This window comes from Aptenodytes patagonicus, chromosome 3, assembly GCF_965638725.1.
Source record: "Aptenodytes patagonicus chromosome 3, bAptPat1.pri.cur, whole genome shotgun sequence".
In the NCBI taxonomy this organism is placed as follows: Eukaryota; Metazoa; Chordata; class Aves; order Sphenisciformes; family Spheniscidae; genus Aptenodytes; species Aptenodytes patagonicus.
The window spans coordinates 39,397,206-39,419,141 of record NC_134951.1 but is presented as its reverse complement, the minus strand read 5'-3'; the positions used below and the strand labels follow the sequence as shown (position 1 = coordinate 39,419,141).

The window sequence follows — 21,936 nt, the reverse complement described above, 5'->3', positions numbered from 1 at the left end:
GCCATTCTGTTTCAAACATGTGGCCAAGGCAAATGGCCATGTACCAATCTGAGAATTATGACTGATTCTTCTGGTTTCCTTTTGATTTAAATGATGATGTTAAAAAAAAAGTTCTGAAGCTGTGCTTTAGATGATGCCAAACACACATCAAGTTTCTAACTGCCCAACAATCCGCTGCAGTGTTTTCACCTGAAGGAGGCACAGGAACCACAGCTAACACTACGCTGCCTGCCTGCAACTTGGGAAGCAGGTTGGTGTTCACCGTGCCCCACCCAGTGACAGATCCAGAGCTCTCACCGGACCTCCTGCCATGAGCAGTGCCATCAAAATAAAATGTAATTCAAGTCAGTGCAATTCATGCAGTTTTGATTGACTCTTCTCATGTGAGAGAGGTACTAGATGTCCATACATCGGTGTGCGGTAACCTTGCTTCGGCTTCGACTTTCAGGCAGCACTGGGATAAGCTGGACTGCCCTGTCCATCCAGGCCTCCAGGGGTTGACATAGCTCCACTTCCTTTTCCCAGTGAAGGTGACCCCTACTCCCAAACACCTGCTGGTTTCCAAGCTCCAGGCGCAGCGGCTCTGCTCATGGTGGGAGTAACTAGCAACGGCCAGTGTGCCTTTCCCGTCCATAGGGCTGGGATCGCAGCAGCCAGGGCGGTCCAGGAGCTGAGCGGAGGGTGACTCACCCAGGAGGAGGAGTGTGAGCTGTGCTCACCAAGACCAAGTGACAAGTGACACAGGTGCTGGTGCACTGGGGGAGGGAGAGGTAGATACCATCTGATCTGCTGTCTGCCTAGAGGAAAGCTCACAACTCCAGAGGAGCAGCTCCCCTCCTGTCCCTCAGTGGAGAAACCGATCCTGAGGGTGTCATGCAGCCATCCGCACTATGCGGATCGTGGGAGAGGGAGGGAGAGAGACAAGCTGGCAGGAGGAGATAAGAGGCAAAGGGTGTGAGGAACAGCTGGTGCACCCACACCAGGCAGAGGGTTTGTTGGTGTTGAAACGTAGGGTGCAGAATGGATGAACCGGGACTGCACCTGCAGCCCTGCCCGCCTTTGCCACGGAGGCTCCTTCTCCTCAGTGCCCAGCAACGGTACAGGCGAGTGAACCTCTCTGCGCCTTGAAGTGATCATAAAGGCTGTGGTCCAGGAGATGGAGGGGAAAGCATGCGAAAGCCACCTCGGTGGCGCCTGGAGGAGGCTGGGCAAGTTGCTGGTCGGGGAGATGCCACTAACCACCGCTGGTGGGGCAGGGAGATAGGGAGATCCCGTTGCGATTGCTGGTTTTATCAGTGCCGGGAAGGGAAGGGATTTTAGCGGAGGCTTCTCGGTGCGGTCGGCTGAAAAGCCGACACCTCAGTACAAACAGCTTGAAGTGAAGTGAGCGCTGCTCACGCGGGTGCCTCGGCCTGTCTGTCAAGGAGGAGCAAGAGGGGAAGGAGAGAGGAAGAAAAATCCAAACTGCTAAAAAGATAAAGTAAGAAAGGAAATAAAAGTTGACTGAAATATTTATTCCTCCGTCTGGTAAAACCATACCTATTTTACAAAAAAGGCAAATCAAGATAATAAGCACCTATTTTCCACCCCGGACGCCCACTGAGGGAAGAGAGGGGTCCCCAAGGAAGCGCCAGGACCCGCCGAGCCGCCCTGCACCTGCTCCCGCCGCGCTCCCCTCAGCCGGGAGGCGGTTGGGCGTCCGCAGTGCGCCTGCGCGGCCGGGCCGGGCTGCCGCGCACCCCGCGGGCAGCCGCCGGCGGGCAGCGAGCCGGCGGTCACGTGACGCGAGCGCACCGCACCGCGCGCTGCGGATGGTGCTGCGGAGCCGCGGCCGCACCGCCGCCTCCCTGCCCCCCCCTCCCCCCCCCCCCCGCCTCCGCCTCTTCGCCCTCCTCCCTGCCCGCGGGACACGGGAGCCGGTGACGGGAGCGAGGCGGAGTCTGGAGGGAAGATACCGAGAGATAGAGATTTAAATCACATCCCTGGCTGTAGAAGGGCAGCAGCAGCAGCAGCCCCGGCGCAGAGGCACGGACGCACGCGCCGAGACAGGTCTGCCGGCTCCGCCGCTGCTGCTGCTGCTCACCATGGGTGCCGCCGCCGCCGAGCCCCCCCGCGCCATGGGCCTGGTGTCCAGCGTGGTGAACGACACCCTCGAGTTCTACCGCTGGACCTGGAGCATCCGAGGTAACGCGCCAGGGCGGCCCTCGGCCCCGCCGGCAGCCCCGGCACCGCCATCGCCGTGGCCGGCGCCCCCCGCCCGCTGTCACTGAGGCGCAGCGGTTCAAAATGGCTCCGTCTCCTGGGAGACGCGGCGCGCGCTGAGGGGGCTGAGGCGGCGGGCGGGCCCGGGCCTGGGTCCGCGGGCCTGGGACCGCGGCGGGGGGCCAGGCCCCTCCGCACCCGCGTCTCCTCCTCGTCCTTCTGGGTGTGCTTGGGTGTTTTGTTTGTTTGTCTCTCTTAATCCCGTGTAACGGTCCGGGGTGCGCAGGGCATCTCTTCGTGGCAAGGTGAGGGTGTCCCCTGGGCGCCTGCGGGCTGGACATAGCAAAATCCCCTTCCCAGAGCCGTCATTCCTCTGGTTCCCTCTCACCGCAGCGTGCCTTGCGGTGGTCATACGGGAATCTGATGCCGGAGGTAAGCAAGGCCCTCTGGTAATTCGTGCTGGAGCTCAGGCGGCCTTTGGCTTCTGCAGCAGGTGCGAGTCCTGTGACAGCATCGTGTGGAGTTCAGCAAACTAAATGAGGAAATGATTGTTACTGTCAACGCAGAAGCTTTTCATTTTATATTAAGTGTATTTGGGTTGGTTCTGCTGTTTTCCGTTTTCAATATGCTCCATTTTTGTATTGGCACCCCATGACTGCAATGTGGAAGATGCTGAAGGAAGAGAAAATGTCTTGGAATTTGGAGAAATGTGAAAAAGCAGCTTTCAGTGCTGGGACAGCAAATGAGATGGTAACTTGCTACAATGATCAGTAGCTCTGGAAGTATTGGTCAGCGTGAACGGCTCTCTCTCGTTGGTCAAATGAAATGAGCAGGGTAGAGTCGCAGCTTTCATAGTTGCTATTGTGAGTAGCCTTGGGCAGTTGGCAGAAGAATCACTTCTCTGGATATTTTCTTCATTTTTTAGTTGTCCACACAGCGATGAGGTCTAGGCTATTTTGATTTAAACCTAGAAATACGTGGAGCAAAACTCTGGAGTGAATGCAACTATGGACGTATTTTGTGGCAGTATGATAACTGAGAATGTGGGGCCTTCATTACAGACGGGAAGCTCACTACTGCATCAGCAGTCTTTTCTTTTCCGCCCCCTCCCTTCTGCCATCTGTCAGATAATAAATTAATCTTATGTTATAGATGGAGGGAGCCCACTTTTCTTCTCACAGTTTGCCTTCCCAGCCTATCTTCTGTTTTTTTGCCATATTTTAAAAATTAGGCCTGCATGCATATGTGTTTCTTCTGTATTTAAAATGTGCCAGAATATGAGCTCAAATAAAAATGCTTGCAGCAGCACTGCATTGTAACCTACCAGTGTTTGCTCTCTTTCTCTGCCTCTTGCAACATACAATTGTTCATAGACTGCCAGGTAATGCATGAAAGAGATGCTGTTCTAGCCAATCAATAGCATTTTCAGATGGATATAAAAATGGATGCGGGTACAAAGTTGATATCCTTGTGGATTACTTGATTAGTTTGGAAAAAGATTTCAAGTTCTGCTACATTTCCTGAACTTCAAACATGTTATTTAAGTCTATATAGGGACCACATTTGTTATAACCAAAAATGATCGGGGGGGGGGGGGAGAGGGATGAAAAGGGAAGTTGATGTAACAAATGTAAAGATAAGTAACTTATGTTAATGCTATACGTAGGGCAAACTTTTCTTTCCTCCTCCTGCTGCTTTGGAGAATCTTAAGCAGTAGTAGGATGACAGTGTGATGGAATCTAAAATATGCTTAAGTCTTTTACTAATGCAAATTTTAAATTATTGCTCTAAGTTCGGTAGTGTGGGTGGAGAGTTTCTTATTCAGATTCTGGATTTCAGCAGCTCCCTGCAGGGATAGTTTTGGACAGAGCCTAAGTCACATCAAAAGCATGTTACTGTTCTTATTTATACCCAGTAGTATGCAAAACAAGGTTCTCCTGTAGTTTTTGCAGTCAGGTATGGATATATGAAACACGTGATATCACACAATGTAGTTATAAGGTAGCTCCAGATAAGAAAGTGTCATTTATGAGGCTACACTGCATTGCTATTTAGTGAAATCGTATCTTAATGCCCTAACTTCTGCTTAAATACCTGCTCAGTTTGCTGCTTTTCTGCATGTGTCTTCATTCAGAAAAAAATAATAGTCTCCATTTGCCTTCTCTGAGTGAATATACGTTAAAGTAATTAATTCAGCACTGTTGTGTGAATTCATTCAATTCACCTTTGTGTCAAGAACTATGGCAGTGATGTTGCTCAACAGAAAACACAAATTATGGCATGCAAGACCATTGCCTAACGTTCAATATCATTAAATAAAAAACTATACCACGCAGCAAAGTTGCTCAACAAGTGATGCCATGCAATAGCATTACACAATAAATCATACTGAAACACTACTACACAGCAAAATTACACAATAAAATCTGAAGAAATTTTATTCACTGCTACTCCTACACAAAACCTTCTCATTCATATAAAACCAAATTTGCTTATTCTCTCCAGTTTTTGCTTCCATTTTTTTATTGGACGCCCAAGTCTGTCTTTAGCCCTGTTCTCACTATTCAGCAGGATTGTCCTGCCAGCAGGTGTTTTCTAATGCTGCCCTGGACTCCTGTGATGAAACTTGTGTAGAACTGTGCCAGAATGTCCCACTGAGTCTTGTGCTGCTTTATTTTTGTCCTGTAAAGGTTTGGTCTTTTTCCTCCCCTGCTTTGTGCTATTTAAAAAGCAACCAACATTTTCTGAGACCAAAAAGAACCCCAAAAGACTGAGTATATGATGAGCCTAACTGGATATTTTTTTTTTTTTTTTTTTTTTTTTTTTTTTAGTATTAAGCGTGCTATCTAAAGCTAGTTTGTTTGTGGGTTTGTTTTTTGTTTTTTTAAATCTTGCATTTGGGAATAATAACAGTATTCTGTGACTTTTTCCCCATATATATTATCAAATACATTTTCAGCCTTAGCTTAATATGTTTTTCCTTGTAAATCTGTTGAAATACTTTTTTTTTTTTTCTTTCCTCTTGTCTCATTCCTTGACTATCTTTTTAGACCCCTTTCATGAAAGACTAAAATCCTTTGTAACCGTATATTCACCTGAAAAGGCTGAAGGAGATAATTGAGGAAGCCATAAACTTCAAGGAGAGGTAGAAGGGACAAAAACATGATTTTAGCGGTCATCAGGAGAAGAAAAGGTGGTCGGTGGAACAGTTACTATCAGGAAAGATGATCCAGGAATTCCGTGCCATTATTTCTGTAAAGGCATGGGACTGGTAACACGTAATAGGTAGGGCAGGGCTTCCTTCTTTCTCTCAGCTCAGGTAGCTGGTTGAGGTTAGATCTGCCAAGAAGGATTAAGGGTATGATTAGATGACTGAATAAGTGACTTAAAGGGAGGTTCCAGGCTGAGTCCAGGGGAGCTATTAAGAAACTTAGGACACAATCCAGGAAAGAAGAATGTGGAAATCTCAAGACATGGGTGAAGAGATCATTGGCAGTTGGGGAGGGGGAGTAGGAGACTGTGGCTTGAAAAGGAGATCTGTGAAACCCTGTATCAAAAAGATTTATTTTAGAGGAACTAGTTAATTTGAATGTATTGAGCTAAAGAACAGAAGGATGTACTGACTTCAGGTGAGAATGATTGTTCTTGGAGCTCAAAGAAGGCAGGGCCATCCCGGGCCTCGTGAGACTGCTTTGGAACAGCAACTATTTACAGCTGATGCAGTTAATAAGATTACAGACTTTTTCCATCAGAAGGAGAGGAGAGAGAAGAAAGATACAAACTTTCACTTTAGTGGTAGTCTTCTAAGTAGCATCTTGTTCAGGAGCAATATCAATCATAGCTTTTATCAGTTGGGTCAGAAGTGTAAGGCAATGAGGATGGGAAACACAAGAAACTTACAGCTGCTTGCCTTAAAAGTGATCAGGTGGAGCTGCTTCTGTGGGAACTCAAGTTGCCACAAAAACTTTTGCCAGGAAGATCTTGGGACTAAGTTAAGAATGCTCAGGAAGTTCAGGTTCAGTTTCTTTTTCCGTCCAGGGAACAGAACTGGAAGAAAACGTGTTTCTTCTTATTCCCTCGTTCCTTCCCCCATGCAGAAACCAAGCGTGGCTGAAGGATCCTGAATGTTTATGCTTGAGGAAAGTTCATTGGGGTGGTTAGCAGAACAGTCTGGGTGCAAGTAGTACCTTGTTGTATTTGAGGATTTGTGCCAAAGCTGGAGGCAAGTAGAATCCTGATGAAAAGTTCTTCAGAGGGTGGTGATGAGGAGAGAGAACGAAGGGCAGGATGAAGGTTCATGAAGCCCGTTTCACAGAAACAAAGCAGAATGTGTTCCTAAGCTTTCAGAGGGCTGGCTGAGCATCAGACTCGGTGATTTGGCAAGATACTTGTCTCACAGGTACAATTTTCTTCTCAAGGGAACTGTTTTTTCGATCTGTGACCATGACTGTGTAAAACACAAGGATTAGACAGGAAGAAACACACCAGAAACTGGAGAAGCTAGTGTAATTGGGTTTGGCTGTCTTGTGGCAGAAACACAAAGAAAAACCTGTGGCAGAAGCAGCACTTGGAGAAATTGATTACAGAAGTAAAGAATGTTAAAGGCTAGGTGATGTGAGTCTGCTGTCAATCAAACCGAGCAATAGGAGCACCCCAGTTTACTTGATTTGTTTCATTAAGCATCACATTTAATTGCCTGTCAGTGGAGGGAGGGACTTTATTAGTGAAGAAAAAACAGCTGTTGGTATTGAAGACAATTTGCTGGGTGTTTGAGGGAAATTCCACCCATGTTTCATCACCAGGAGATTTTATCAAATTGTGGAACTCAGAAGACCGATAATCAGAACAAACCAGATACCAAGCACCTTTAGAAATGGAAACATCATTCAGAAAAGTATATTACTGAAGTGGAAATGTTTGCTTAGCGATTTTGGATCACTAAGCTTCAAGAACTCAAGCCTGAGGGAGTAGCCTGAAGCAAAGCTGGCACTATGGACGAGGAGCTGAGTTGTGAGTGGAAGACTTCTCTTCCCTAAAATGAAGGAGGAGGAGTTGTAGGGGATCACCTGCAACTCTCAGCTCCAGCAAAGAGGTGAAACAGAAAAAAGCTTTCAAAGACCACCAGCAAGAATGTGATACAAACTTCTGTTTGAGCACTCATCAGCATATTCCAGAAGCAAAAGGAAATGTGTGGACAAAATGGTAAGAACACAACTGAACTTCTGAAAATTCCTTTTAAAGCTGTGTAGGTAGCATGTCTTGAAATCTCTGGAGGAAATAAGATGTTATGAATACTCTTAAAGCAGATTCCATGGAAAAAGGTTGGGAAACTGCTTTATACAAAATGTAACGAAGCTGTTTGCATGACCTTGGTACCTACTGCAGAAGGCCAAATGACCGGATGTTTAAAATTGCAGCAGACCATAAATTACTGTTGTGGAGTTCTTGGCAGATCATGTTTCTCAGCTAAGGCTGTATGTCATGAGTGAGGTGCAAATCAGCATGTGGCCCTGGAGCCACATACTGCAATGAAAGGTGAAGAATTCTTGAGCAGTTGAAATATCTGTGGCATGAAACAGATGCATTCATTCTGGGGACTGCACTGGTTACATAAATTGATTGAGCATAGTGATTGAACTGTTGTTCGTAAGTAGCTGTCACTAGTTGGAGAAACTTGACTAGAAGTTGATTGTGGTAGTCATTCTGTGTTTATGCTGTGCTTGGGGTGAAGAGGCATGTAGCAAGGCTATGGCTATAGCTATGGAAGACCAGAAGAGGTTGTATTCAAGGCAGCTATGCTATCCTATCCTGTGCAACCAGGAAAGATTGTCAAAGGCTGCATAAGGAGAATTAGTGGAGGAAGGTGTAGGAAACATAGGTTGTAATTCCTTTTAAGGTCTTGTAGTTCAGGATCCATGAGGAGTGGGTGAGGCAAGACTCCATTTTTTGCTCTGCCAGTTCAGACAGGTTTTTGGAGTTACTCGATTCACATGGAAGGGATTAAGGGAGCACTTAGATGAAAGGTGAATGAATGAAAAGGCTCCAAGCAGACATGGAGAGAACTTTGGTAGGAAGAATTTGCTAGGATGCAAGACTGGGGGGGGGGAAAGGCTGTGGTGTGTAAAGAGTTTTTTGAGGTAAGGCAAATAGGGCTAAACATGAATGGCCTGAAAAATGAGCTAAATGAGAGTTCATTTAGCTAAAAAGAATTGGCCATAAAAACAATGAGAGCTTTGGTTAAAGAGTGTTGGTATGAGTGGAGTGTGCCTGGAGCACAGAAGCTGGGACAGTGTGCTTTTAAGGGCAGATCTGATCCATGAGGTAGGACTTCTCTGACTAGTAAACTGTTATATGACAGGGCTTTGCTTTCTCAGACTGTATTTGAAAACAAAGTTGAAGCTACCATTGCATTTCATAAGGAACTCTTGTGTGTAGGACTATCTGACTGACATCTCCTTTAGGAAGATGTAGATGGAGGGATACATAGTTTATGGATCTTGTTTAGGTGGTAAGCGGGTACAACCGTACTCAATTTTGTCAAGACTCAAGTGCTTCTGAGCATATGGACTTCAAGGTCTTGTGGCATTTTAAGGACATAAATGGAGGCAGCTCTGAAATTCAGGCCTGCTGAGACTTAGGTGTCAGCCCTGTGGGGATTTTCAAGACTGCACTCTAGACTGTAGGTAAAGCAATAAGTAGCTCCAAGGCAAGCCTAGAGATGAATTGAGTGCAACGTGTTTTGTATTAACTCCCATTGTGTGTGCTTGGATCTCAAGATAAACATGAGCTAGTTTACCTCTCTCTCATGGAAGGTGGGGGGGAATAAGTTACCTCAATTTGGCTTGCATTTGATGCAAGATAATCACATGCCTGTGGGCAATAACTGCTCTTGGTTGTGTCAGGTTAACTCACTTATGTGCCTGCAACTCAACTCCTTTCTTTATGTACTTGAATAATTTCAGTGGTTTGATCCTTAACTCCTGCCCTGGAGTGTTCTCTCTCTCTGTGGCATTGTGTCTGCTTGTACCATGAGATTCTTCCCTAGTTTCACTCCATCCATCCACCTCCCACATGTACTCCTCTGTTTCAGCATAATTGTGGACTCTTGACTATTTGGTTTGTTTCCATCATATTTTCCTATTCCTCTTATCTCTTTCTGTGGTATCTCAAAAGTGTTTTCTTCCAGCTCTCGTATATGTCATGCTTCAGTTTGCATGCTTGACCATGGTGGTTTTCTATTTTTCTTTGTTATCTGCTTATAGGTATCATCTCCTTGTTTCCCTCTCCCAGTTATATAGCAAATACAAGAGATTGTTTTATTGCTTTCTAAATGCTCGCAGAATGTTGCTGGAAGAAGGGAATTTATAACCCATGTCTTCTGCTTCCTCTGTTGAGCCAGTAAACCTCACCTCTCTATACAAGATTTTATGTCCTTCTATTCCTAGAGCATCATTGTAACATCTTGTTTTTAAGTGGTTTAAGATACTCTAAAGGAAAAAAAAAGGAAATACAGGTGCTAATTGAATAGCTGAGCTGTAAATAGGAGACTTCATAACCATATTTTCTGAGTTTGCATTTAATATTTAGTGGTTTACCAGGAACAGATGTGCTCAGTAGAAATACTTACACATAAATCACCCCAAAATGCTTTCATATTTAGGTCAGGTTTTCTTCTACGCTGTCTAATCTCAGTTTCAGTGATACATGAATCTTTGATCAAGAGTGAGAAACTGTATTGCAGAAGCTATTAGAGAAGCTTAGATTTGGGGGGCATATGTTACCATGAAAAGTAACACGACTGTAGAAGCGAAGAGACTTAGTTGTAGCAGTCATTTGGGTACGGCATTATCTAGCTGCCAAACTGATGATTTTGCTACTATATACTTAGTGAGTGAAAGATTCAGACACTGATTGTTCTTCCAGTCATCTTTAGGTATAAGAACATTTTCTCATTAAGTTCATGTTTTGAAAATCAACATTTCAAAATTGGTCTCTTTTTGGGGGGGTTGGTGTCGTCCCCTGCCCCTCCCCCCCCCCCCAATTTGTCATTTTTACTGATGTCGAAAGCATGTTGAAGAAATAAGTTCTAAATGTTTTGCAGTGTTATTTTTCTTTGGCGGCTTTGACTGATGTACTTCTGTTAGACTAACAGAAGACCTAATGTACCTCACAACTGTAAATTTTACTTCTGTCCCTGAACTTTGAAAATAAGAACTAGTATATCTCAATAACTCATTTTGTAGTTTTTACTCGAAACAGAATTCCCACTTCATTCATCCTTCTGTAAAAACAAATTGATGACCAGCATCTTTGTGCTGATGCAAACAGAAAAAACGGGTAGTTTATCAGAGACATCTCTGTGCAGCTCCTTGCAAATGTTCTCCCGTAGCTTTCTAGTATTATTTTTAGGTAGATTTTACTTGCCTTTGCTGGCTTTCATACAAGTTCAGTCACTGCATCTAGGAGTCTCTAAATGTTCATCTGCAACCCCAAATCATTCTGTGTTACGAGAGCAGCAACATAAGTTGTTTACATTTGCTGTGTAGTTAAGCATCAGTATCCTTCCACTGTGTTAGCACACTAGCAAGATATATCAGTGTGGAACTTACTGTTCCGTGTATGCTGAGTATGTAATACGTGTCTCTACAGTGGATAAGGCGTTGCAGAGTTATTATTAAACTGTTATTAATAATCCTTCACATTTTTCAAGGATGTTAGCTTCTAACTGAGGGAATCCAATAAAAGAATCTGTCTATGGACAAGATCTATTATATGATCATCCCCTTTGGCATTATAAAACCCTGAATCATACTAGATGGGCCAATAGTCTAATCTGTTATTGCAACATTGAATGTGCATAAATCTTGTGTTTGTATCACTCCCTACTGATACCCCTACAACTATTTTCATAGTACCAAAACCCACCACTTTTGTATGAAGTAATGACATCTCCAGCCTGAGCTCTCAAATACAGTTTTGGCTAAGACCAGAGAAGTTTGAATAAAAGTTGCAATAAGGAAAACACTGTAGAAGGAAAGCTTGTTGAAGTGTGTCTTATGCAGCACTTTTATTTCTTTAGAAATAGAGACATGGGCTGGGTCATAGGATTCTGCAACTAGTTCATAAAATTGCATCCCGTGGGTTGGTTGGGGTTTGTTTGTTTGTTTATCTGTTTTCTTCATCTGTTTACTCTGTAACTTGTAACATTTAAGAAAAGGCATGCAGGTATCACTGTACTGGGAATGCATCTTGCTTTTGTGATGTTTGGAAAAGTAAGATTTGACAAACGGAAGAGTGCTACGTGCCTCAAGGGCTTACTATCTTGCAAATCTGGTGTAAGCTTCAATGAGGATTATATTTTTATTATTCCTTGAAGCAGAATGTTTGCACTGTCCTCACAAATAATCATAATCAATGGAGGAGGTAAATCAAAAATAATTTGCACAAGGCAATCTCTTAGACTTGAAAATCCTGAGACTTGATGGTGAATTGATATGGCTCTTGAACTTCATAATAATTCCATTATTATCCTTGTCTTGAAACAAGTGTATTCTGTAATTGCTGTGCACAGGCACAAAGAGAATATGGTATTAGTGACTGAATGATGGGAGACTCAAGAAGACTAGAATGCTAGTTAGAATAACAGGAACACTAGTTAAAACACATCTGACCTTTTAACAACAAATTGGGATTAGGCAGTCCTGTTACTTTAATGGGAGTTTGTGAAACACATGCATGTTACACAGGTGTTCGATAGCTGCAGGAGATGTTCTTAGCTGTATGGTATTTTGATTTATGTTGCTGTATATAGCTTTAAAGAAGACTAAACAGTCAATTACAGAGCCCTGAAATTTCAAACAAAGCCACAGGTGGTTATAGGCAGTATGTGTTAGTCTTGTCTGTAGTCCTTTTGGTTTGGGGGCAGGCATCTCTCATTTCTCAATGCAACAGGATTTGTACAGCTTCATCTGCAAACTTTTAAAATCTGTGATTTTTGTTGTTTTGTTTTTCAGAGTATATGCTTTCATTATTTGTTGTGCTTGAGACTGAATATTTTTATTCTTGCATTTTAACTTGATGTTTCATAGCTTGTTAAAACAACAATGCTTTGCCATAAGATTTTGATGTCTGTTGTTCTCGGCCCAAGCAAATCAGTTTGTTCTTGGCTAGTTAAAGCTTGAGGATAGACAAAATTGTTAACTCAGATATTTCTGTTCATTCTTGAAGATCAAAGTAAACATGTTTTCTTTGTACTGTTCTGTACTTAAATACTTAAATCAGGCCAGCTGTTGTGCTTTTTTGTGCCAGGTTTTGGGAACCTTTGTCCATATAGCATCATGTGCTTATCATCCTTAGCTTTACCAGTAACATACCTCTTTGTTTTCTTGCCAATTATAACCACCACTGATGCTATGACATTATTGTGATAATACAGAACTCTTCTGTGAGGGAAAGAGGCAGGGACTTGATTGGTACAGTTAATTTTCCCTGTCAAACAGGTGCAAGGATGATTTAAATGTTTGTAGAGTATCCAGAGAAGAGCCATGAAAATGATTAAAGGATTGGAAAATACGCCTTCAGGTGAATGAAATAAGGTGTTTCTTTAAAAAAAAAAAAAAAAGCAGCTAGTGAGTGACCTGGTAGCTGCTTATAACTACCCAAATGAGGAGGAAGAAAAAAATTGATAAAAGATGGGTCTTCAGTCTAGCAGCGAAAGGTATCATGAATTGGTTGAAGTTTAATCCTAATTCCTTTGGATTTAGGGGGCAAATTTATGCAGTGGGTCTAGTTAACATTTTACAGCAAGCTCTTATATGTTCTACTGGGTTCTCTGCTTCTGAAAAGATGTATCCTGTAGTAAAATGGGAAATTCTTCTAACAAAGATCTCTTAGCTAAAACATGCATTAAGGGAAGTTTCATGGCCTTTGTTTTGTAGATTATACTAGTTTGCAGTGTTCCTGAGTTAGATACAGGTATCTTTGACCCTGTCAGACTCCTTAGAAATACCCATAGTGCTAGAAGACAGCAGACATTGCCAAGTGTGGTAGGTGAGATAAAGGTGAGAAAGAAGCATAAACTGGGCATTCTTTGTGTCCTAATCCTTTTGCTTTCCTGCAGCAATCTATCTGCACAGTCCCTCCTAGGAGGACATAGACTTTTTTCTGATTGAAACAGGAGTGAGGCAATAGGCATGTTATTTTAGTTTGTGCGCTAGCTTCAATCCTCTATCATAGGATTTATCATAAAGAAACTTGATAAACTGAGATAATTGAGGGTTAGAGTGCAATATGTGCAATGAATAATCAATATCAAAGCAGACAAGTTAATTCAAGCACTGGAGACCTTTAAAAGAATCATTCATTTTGGGCCATATAAACTGCTTTATTAAAATTGTAATTAATAAGTGAATTCAAAATTTTAACTTCTGTAGGTATTCAATCCAAAGATATACGGCCTCTCAATTTTGACTCTGCAATGGTACTTCTCTAACAGTCTTCAGTCTCAAGTTGTGCAGCCCATGTAGCTAGTTGTGTACTGTTTTAAAGGCTAAGTTTATAGCTTCAGCTGTTGTTGTTCCATTTGTACGTTCTGAGGTTTCAGTTAGTCAAAGACTGAGCTTTTTTTTCTTGGAATCTCTACAAACTGGTAACAGTAAATGTACTTTTAAGTGATTCTGATGCATTACTCCATTTAGTTTAAAAGCCTAGGGTCTAATCACATAGACGCTTATTCGAGTTTACTTTCAGCTGACCCAATCTGCAGCGGTTGTATAGCCACAGTGAACCTTATATTCACTTGCAAATATTTACAGAACTGAGCCAGTATTTCTAATACAAATGCAGAAAGAGAAGTATGTTGTATAGAATATTAATCTGTAACCAGAAAGAAAAGGGGAAGAGGGGGGCACTAAAATACTGCAAAGGAATTTAATGTGAAAGCTTTGTAAACGTTTTAAGGTGTGTGAAGTTATGTTTCTCACGTTTTCTTATGATACGTGTTTTCATTTTGTAATATCCTTCAATTATAGTGCTAGTGGAGCTAACAAAATGTGTGAAATTCTGAGATATTAAAACAGTGTAGTTCATAGAACAATACTTGAGTTAAATAATACTGGTTTGCCTTCCTTATATTGTGGAACTAAAATTTCACTCATTTAAGGAAAACTTTCTTAAACTTGAGGCTGGGCTTTGAGAGGACTTATTGTTAAAATAAACGGTGTGATCTGCAGAGAGCTCTCACTGTTAAGAACCACTTTTAAACAGTCGACATCATTTCTGCAGTGTCTTTAGAAATGTAATTGGACAGATGGATGTGCTGGATTGGCACTGTAAGTGTCTTTGCGCTGAGAATAGTATCAATAGCTATTAATAACTCCGAAAGGCTCTCCAGATAAATTAGTGAGCAGCGACCTTATAGCTAAGGAACACATACGTTGGAAAAGTAAAAATAAAGACTTACTAGGCATTGATTTTGAATCTAATACGAATGCAGGGAATTTCAAAAGTCATGTATTTTAGTTATGTAGTATTTTCTCTAAAACTAATGTTAAAAGCAGAGATAGTCACCATTGTACTGTTTCAGGATTTCTCCTGATGAATATAGGTGCAACTGTGCTATGCATTTGTTTGCTTATTTTTAAAGTTTGTACTTCTTGAGGAAAGAAAAAAAAATTATCATAGGCTCGGTAATATGCAGGAAATTTAACCATCTGAAATCCTCTCTATTGGAAAGGAATTGCTGAACCACATTTAACAGAAGCAGTTGCGTATTAAAACACAGCATGTTTCACAGAAGTTTCTTGTGATTTTTAACTCTAGATCACCATCAGTGCAGCCTTACTTATTGAAATTCATCTTCATTTGCCTTCCATATTTCAATATAGGTTAATTATGTCTTCTTTGGACATTACTGGGTAGGATATTCAGTCCTTTTCAGTGGTCCTGCTCTTGTTCTTGCTTTGGAGGAAGAAATCGGAGGGGTTTACATGCATGTTTCCTGTTAATTCCCCCACATAAAGAATTAAATCCTGCAAGGGTAGGTGCCTCAGCACAATTTCAATTTTTTTTTTTTAATATATATATAAAAAAAAAAATATGTTCTTCTTTTTCTTGTCTTGTCTTTGCAATGTGAAACTTTAAGATGTATATACACGAAATGACAGGAAAACCTTGTGTGTATAAACATTTCATATTCTTCCCTTACATAACAGTAATTTTCTATCAGGAACATGTTAGCAGATGCCTTATTCTACTCTGGATTCACTTTTACAATTGAGTGCAATTTTAAGTGTTTGTTCTAGAACTTCTCCCACTTTACAAAAAAGGCACTGTAATACAGGTTGTGCCATCACAACAGGCATTTTATTTGTGATCGAATTAGAAGCTGGGTTTTAGGATTTGAAAGACAAACGCATTAATCCCCTCAAAGATTCAGTCAGTCTCTGTCAATTCTAATCAGGTAAAGGCATTGGTCATTTTGCTTCAAAGCAGTTGGAGGGATTTTTTAATTCAGGGAACTGGCCTTTTTATTTCAAGCTTATTTCATCTTTCAGGTAATAATGTACCTATTGCATGTGAAGTACTGCAGGATTTAATACACTTATATGTCCCCTTAAGCTATCACAGTTCTCTGTAATTTGCAGAAATAATTTGTGGTCATCAGCACCAGCTAGTAAGTAGGACACAAAATTATGCTGGTTTTGCTAAAACAGGGTGGGAGGGAGGAGGGTGTTGGAGAGGCTTGGGAGGTTTGTCACTTAAGCAGATGACTTGAGAGTGAATTTATCTTGGTTTAAAAGAAGGTATCTGAAAAGAAGTTTGGAACAAGGGTCTGCATGTAACTGAGCGTTTTCTATGTAGAACATGGACAAGCAGGCTTGCCTGGTAAACTGAAATGAAATTGGTTTTGTAATACCTTCTGTGCAATAAGAATGGTGTGTAGAACTGACTTAAAACTGAACAAGTTACTTTACATTATCCAGGCGAGATCTTGTGATGAACAAGTTTTCTAAATCTTGCAAGTTCTGGGATGAATAGTAGCATGTTTTCTGATGCCACAGTATTAGTAAAAAATAATCATATGCAGAGTCCTCTAAATGCCCTCAAAATAAATGCAAGGTGTTGTTCTTAGTTAGCACAGTAGGAATTAGGATAAACTTTTTGACTATTGATATGCTTCTGTTTTGGCCAGGATGTGTTCCAGAACTGAATCGCCTACTGTATTTCCTCTCATACAGGCATTTTGTGTTCAAAGTGTAATTAATTGTCCTAGGAGAGGTCAGGCCCCCAAAATCCCAATCGGATAGATTCCCTGGGCAGTGTGTTATGTGGTCTGTATCAGTAAGCTATGCTTTTCTTGCAAATACTTTAAGACTTGTCGCTGAGATGTGGTGGCTTACTGTCCAGAAACCCTGTGCAGGGGGAAAGTAACAGGCTGAAACAGTGATACGGGTATGGAAGTGTAATGGCAGCTGCCCAGGTGCTCTTACATTGTTGTCAGAGTTAATTAAATATCTCTTGGTTTTCTCCAGTGAAGTTCTTCAATTTGTAGTATTTGTGGAAAGTAGGTGAAAGAATTGTTTACAGTGCTGATGAAGTGTGAAGCAAAGCTCACTTGCAGCTGGACTTTCATAAAAGTCCCTTTGTCTTTCACCCTCTGGTGAATCCTCATTCTTCCCTCTAGAAATCTTTGTCTCCTGCCACAAAAAGAAATCTGGAATAGGTCATGGTTTCCTGTTGTCAGCAGTGGGTGGTAATGTTCAGCTCCTGCGTAAAATTCAAATCTTCTTTCTTTTTCACATTTTTTGTATTGTCACTTTAGCGTTCAGGATACCATGAAACACTGGGTTAGAAAATAGAAGACAGATTCTCTAATATGTCCTTGCCTCTTTACGTTGCCTAATGCAAGAAGCCTGGGAAAGCAACTGGGTCTCTTGCCTCACCTGCTGTTAACTCTTTGCACACTACAGTGTCTGAAGTGAGATGTGGATTTGATTAAAGCATGTCACACATTGGCTATTCCCAGAGCTGTCTCTTAATTAACAAGTGACACCTTTCTTCCTGCTTGGTGGAGATGAGTCTTTGCCCTTTACTTCGTATCAGGTAGATGATGAGGTTCTCCATTTCTCTTGTCTCTTAAATGGTGTTGTCTTTTATTTTTAAATTCAGATTGGTAGAGCAATTGTTAAAAGCAAGCAGGAACTAAAGTGTAAGGGAGATAGCAGTGCAGTAATTGCAACACAGCTTCAATAGGTAGCATTCTGTAAGGTCTGGAAAATGGGGCTGTTCCTTTACATTCCAAGACATTATACTGTACTATAAAGCAATCGTTCTCATGTTTTACAGAGAGTACATTATACTGTAATAGAATAGTTAGTTCCCAAGTTCCAGGGACTTGCTGAAAAGTAAGAGGTAACTAACTCTCTTCTCTCACTTTCTTCAGTTTTGTTTCACTGCCTGTGTTTCTACAGCCAATCTATGTGAATTTTTTGCCACTCCTCCCTGTACTCCTTGCCGTTAGCTTCTGTTGGTGGCTGTGGTTGCAAGGCTGACTCCCGTCATTCTGGCAGCGTCAGCCTTGTTGGAGGCGTCCATGCATTAGGATGACTTCTCTCTTCTGGTGTTAACAGCCATAATGGAAGCAGCTAGGCTGGTTTCTTTCTTCTTCTCCACTTCTAGGCCTCCTAGCATCTCGCTTGCAATGTGCAGATCAAGTATTGTTAAATCAACTGGAAGCAGGAAGAGTCAGTGCCATGCACACTATCTTTCTGTAGATCACAATATGTGTTGTTTATTAGAAATAGAGGGTCTCATGAAATCTGCTCCTAAAACGAGGTTCTAATTTATGATCTTAAGGGCAACCAAGGAAACAAGAAAGAAGTGGAGGAGAAGTAATGGCAGTGCTGTTCTGTACTTTCCTCATTGCATCAGAGTTCCTCATTTTGTAGATAAGAAGGGTTTTCTAACTTGCCTGTTAGTATGCCTGGGATCAGGAATTAATTTATGGTATAGGTTTTTTTCACTGTCTTTGGGTTATCATGAAGGAAAAGAGTTCTTTAAAAGAAACTTGTCCTCTAGGTAAGTCTGTGGGCAACTGCATTGCTATTTGTGAGTTTACCCACAAATGACTGGAGGCGGGTGTTTTAGATATCTTGAGCTTCCCAAGGAGCCCTGTGGTGTGATTTCCATCTGAACTCCAACTGTCCTAAGCATCTGGAAAATAATCCAGTTAGTATTGTAGATCTGTGCAGTATCTGAAGTATTGATAGTTATGGAATAGTTACCTTTTTTCTCTTGCTATAACTAGAGATTAGCCTTCGGGGGGGGGGGGGGAGTGGGGAAGGAAACACTGAGTAAGGAGGTGTCACTGTAGTCTCTCTTCCCTCCTCTGTAGCAGAGCCATCTGCTAATCCTAGATGTCACTGGTTCATCAGACTAAGAGTGCTTTTTTGATACAGATCCAGAACTTAATATAGCATATTCTGGGCCCTAGAATATGTGTAACTCTGGATCCCGTGAGTGACTGAAGGAGTCTGTAAATAAAACTGTCTCCCATATGGCAGCACAGATTACTCTAACTAGAACCATCCCTTTAAACTCTTTTATTCAGTTGTTTTCCCAGTAACATTGTTAGTATTCTCTCTGAAACATATGAGTCTGACCTACATAAAATAGCAAAGGTACTTGGTTAGCTTCATACAGCCTGTATAAAATAAATTAGAGGCTTTTTAGTGCCTAATTTTAAACTAATAAAAGCTATTAATTTTATCAGTATTTTGCCAAATTTGTGTATCTTTCACTTGCAGTGGTGTTGAATATTTGGTTATGTTGCCGCTGCAGTCGCTGTTCATCATAAGCAAAATTGGTTTTGGGGGGATTAGTGGGTTGGGTTTGGGCTCACATGATTCTATTTGCTTTATTGTTTTGGGTTGTAGAACTGGACAATAGAACTTGCATGACATAATGAATCTCTGTGTGAGGTAATGTGATATAGTGGGGTTTTTTAAAACTATTTTCTTTAACCTTCCTAGAAAGAATGGGTGTATTGTGTTTCTACTATCTGATGCAGCTATTCCAGGAGAGAATAATACTTAACAAATGCAATACTTAAAATGATGATGAAATATATTTTGTTCAGACCTTGTTGACTCCTTCTGTTTGCTTCACCCCCCCAGACAAACGTGTTGATGATTGGCCCTTGATGCAGTCTCCATTTCCAACCCTGACTATAAGCACTATTTATCTCCTCACTGTCTGGCTGGGCCCCAAATGGATGAAGACAAGAGAGCCCTTCCAGTTACGTTTCCTGTTGGTTGTTTACAACTTTGGAATGGTTCTGCTCAACTTCTTCATTTTCAAAGAGGTGTGTATGCCCTCTCGCAGGAGGGAATTCCTATTTAAGTCTGAGGGTGTCTACAGATTGCAAAATGAAAATAATCTTACATATTCGTGATGTCTATTGAGGGTGACTGTTTTGCACAGACTTTTAAAGCTGAGTTTGCCTTTGGTGTGAGTATTTCTGTACCTAGGTATGTTCTGTTTGAGAATAAATGCACTAAATGAGTCTCTGGAGAGAATTTGTGTACTAGCTATTCCAAGTTCTTAGATTTATGTTAGTGTAAATACTGGACCGATTAACTAAAATCCATAGATATTTAACACTTGTAACTGATTTTTTTTTTTCTTTTTAATAATCCTAAGGGGTGTCAGAATGTATCTTGTTAGAAATTGAGCTGTTGTTTGGTGCCTTCAATGTGTTTATCATTTTTAGAAATTCAGATGTCCATTGTCTGTAGTGAGGAAAAGTATCTTGTCTGTAAGTTATCTTTTAGAATAAGAATAAAAATGAAGTGAACTGTACCTTTAAATAAAAATAAGGGATATAGTCTTCTAATATTTGGTTTGCAAAGTTCCGAGTGTGTTAATTTTAACAAATAGCAGTGTTGCTGCATTTCTCCTTTGTTAGGCTTTCTGTACAGAGGAAATGACTAGTAACAATGCAGTGGATCAGCTCTTTAGCAGTAGCTAAGTGCGATTACTTTAACAGTTTGATAATCGTTATTCAAGGATAGCTGTCCAGAATATAGCTGATGCTAAGGAGTAGTTTATGCTGCTGTGACTTTGCTCATGTGGATTGAAAGTCTTCCTGGAAGACCTCAGATCATAAATTTGCAAAATCTGTTTCCAGAAGTAAGGAAATGAACAGAGCAGTTAAAATTACAGCATTGCAGAACTCTTCTTCTGGTCTGTTCCGTACTTTTACCAGGAAAGCATGGCATATCTGATGATGATCTGCATATTGACCCTTCCCCAGAGCTTCTATAATAAAATCATTAACTGATTTCAGCCTTTTTCTTTTTTTTTTAAAGACATGGTTTAGTAAAATTTTAGCTATCACACCTCAGTCGTCATTTTGTCTAAATTGTTTCCTTGCACTATTCAACTAAGTAGTAAAATACTACAGGTACAACAGAATTTAATGCTGACACCCAAGGATAGTTGTGGGAATGGATGAAATCCAATCATCTTGGCAGGTTAAAACTGAAACTCCTTTGAAATGAATTCTGTAGTGTTTTTGCCATGTGTGTCTTTCACTTAATCTTTTAAATTGGTTTGTTTTAGCCATAAGCTGACTTATACCAGACTTGTGGTCAATTAATTTTCAAACCTATGTTGCTTATAGGATAACACGTGTTTGCATGGCATTTCCAAATCACAGAATTAACATAAAAATGAAAGGGACTGCAAATACGTGTTTACTGCTGATAGGCTGAAAGCTCATAATTTTAGACACAGACAGAGGTTCTAGCTTCCTGCTATTTCAAATGGTAGGTTGGTATTCAATGGATGTTAAGGCTATGGATACAACATTTACAGGAATTGTCTTTTTTTGATCTTAGAGACTGTCAGGAGGTAGGTGTTCAAGTTTCAGTTGTTCCCTTTAATCAGGCAACTTCTGCTTCAATCTACGTGAGGATTACCATACCAGTGTGCCACCATTGTAATTTGCATGAGTAATGTAGTTGTTATTGGTAAAATGATATACGGTTTGTATTTTGTGAATGACTGTAAAGTTTCCAGGTATTGCTGAGACGAGAATTTGAATGTGAAATGCCTTTAAATGTTGTTATTTAAATAATCATCCTGATGGCAAGCTGTATTGTTCATCTGTGATAACTTATGTTAAAATGGTAAGTCCATAAAGCACTGCTAGGTTGTCTAGTCCAAGACTCCCATACATTGGACTCAAGTTCAGATTCAAATTAGGATCAAATTTTGCTTAGAACATGCAGAAGTCACAGGTGCATAGCCCCTGTTTTGCCACAAAATCTTGAATTTCTTATTCTACTTTGAGGCAGTCTGGTGGAGTCAATTTACTGCCTTTTGCCAAGTGAACCTTGGTCAAATTACCCAGTAGGTCGCAGTAGAGATTGGTTAATTTCTGTAACAGTGCGGACTAAACTGTTCCCTGCTCTTCTCTGATATTATCAAATGTGCTTGTGACTGTGTGGGACCACACTTGAGAGTAGTGGTGTTACAGCGGTTTGTAAATGGACTCTGATGTTGCAGAAGTAGTTCATTTTCTTTCTTAGGATCATTTCTGTGGACAGTTCTTTCACTTCCCTCCTTAAGACATGTGCAGCAAATAAGTCCAGAGTTTCACAAGGTTTTGTATGTTGGTTTTATCTGGATAACACTCGTCTCTGCATCTGTCTGCACTCCTAGTGCTGTGTG

General features: G+C 41.2%; 1 protein-coding gene across 1 annotated transcript in view; it reads left to right on the top strand.

The window, feature by feature from the left end:
• The first annotated feature begins 1,946 nt into the window (after window positions 1-1,946).
• The window catches only part of ELOVL4 (ELOVL fatty acid elongase 4), a 35,662-nt gene continuing 15,672 nt past the window's right edge, over window positions 1,947-21,936 (top strand). Inside the window, exons 1-2 of the mRNA XM_076333129.1 lie at window positions 1,947-2,184; window positions 19,377-19,564. Coding sequence (XP_076189244.1) covers window positions 2,085-2,184; window positions 19,377-19,564 — 288 coding nt within the window. The 5' untranslated portion in view covers window positions 1,947-2,084. The remainder of the gene's footprint in view (window positions 2,185-19,376; window positions 19,565-21,936) is intronic.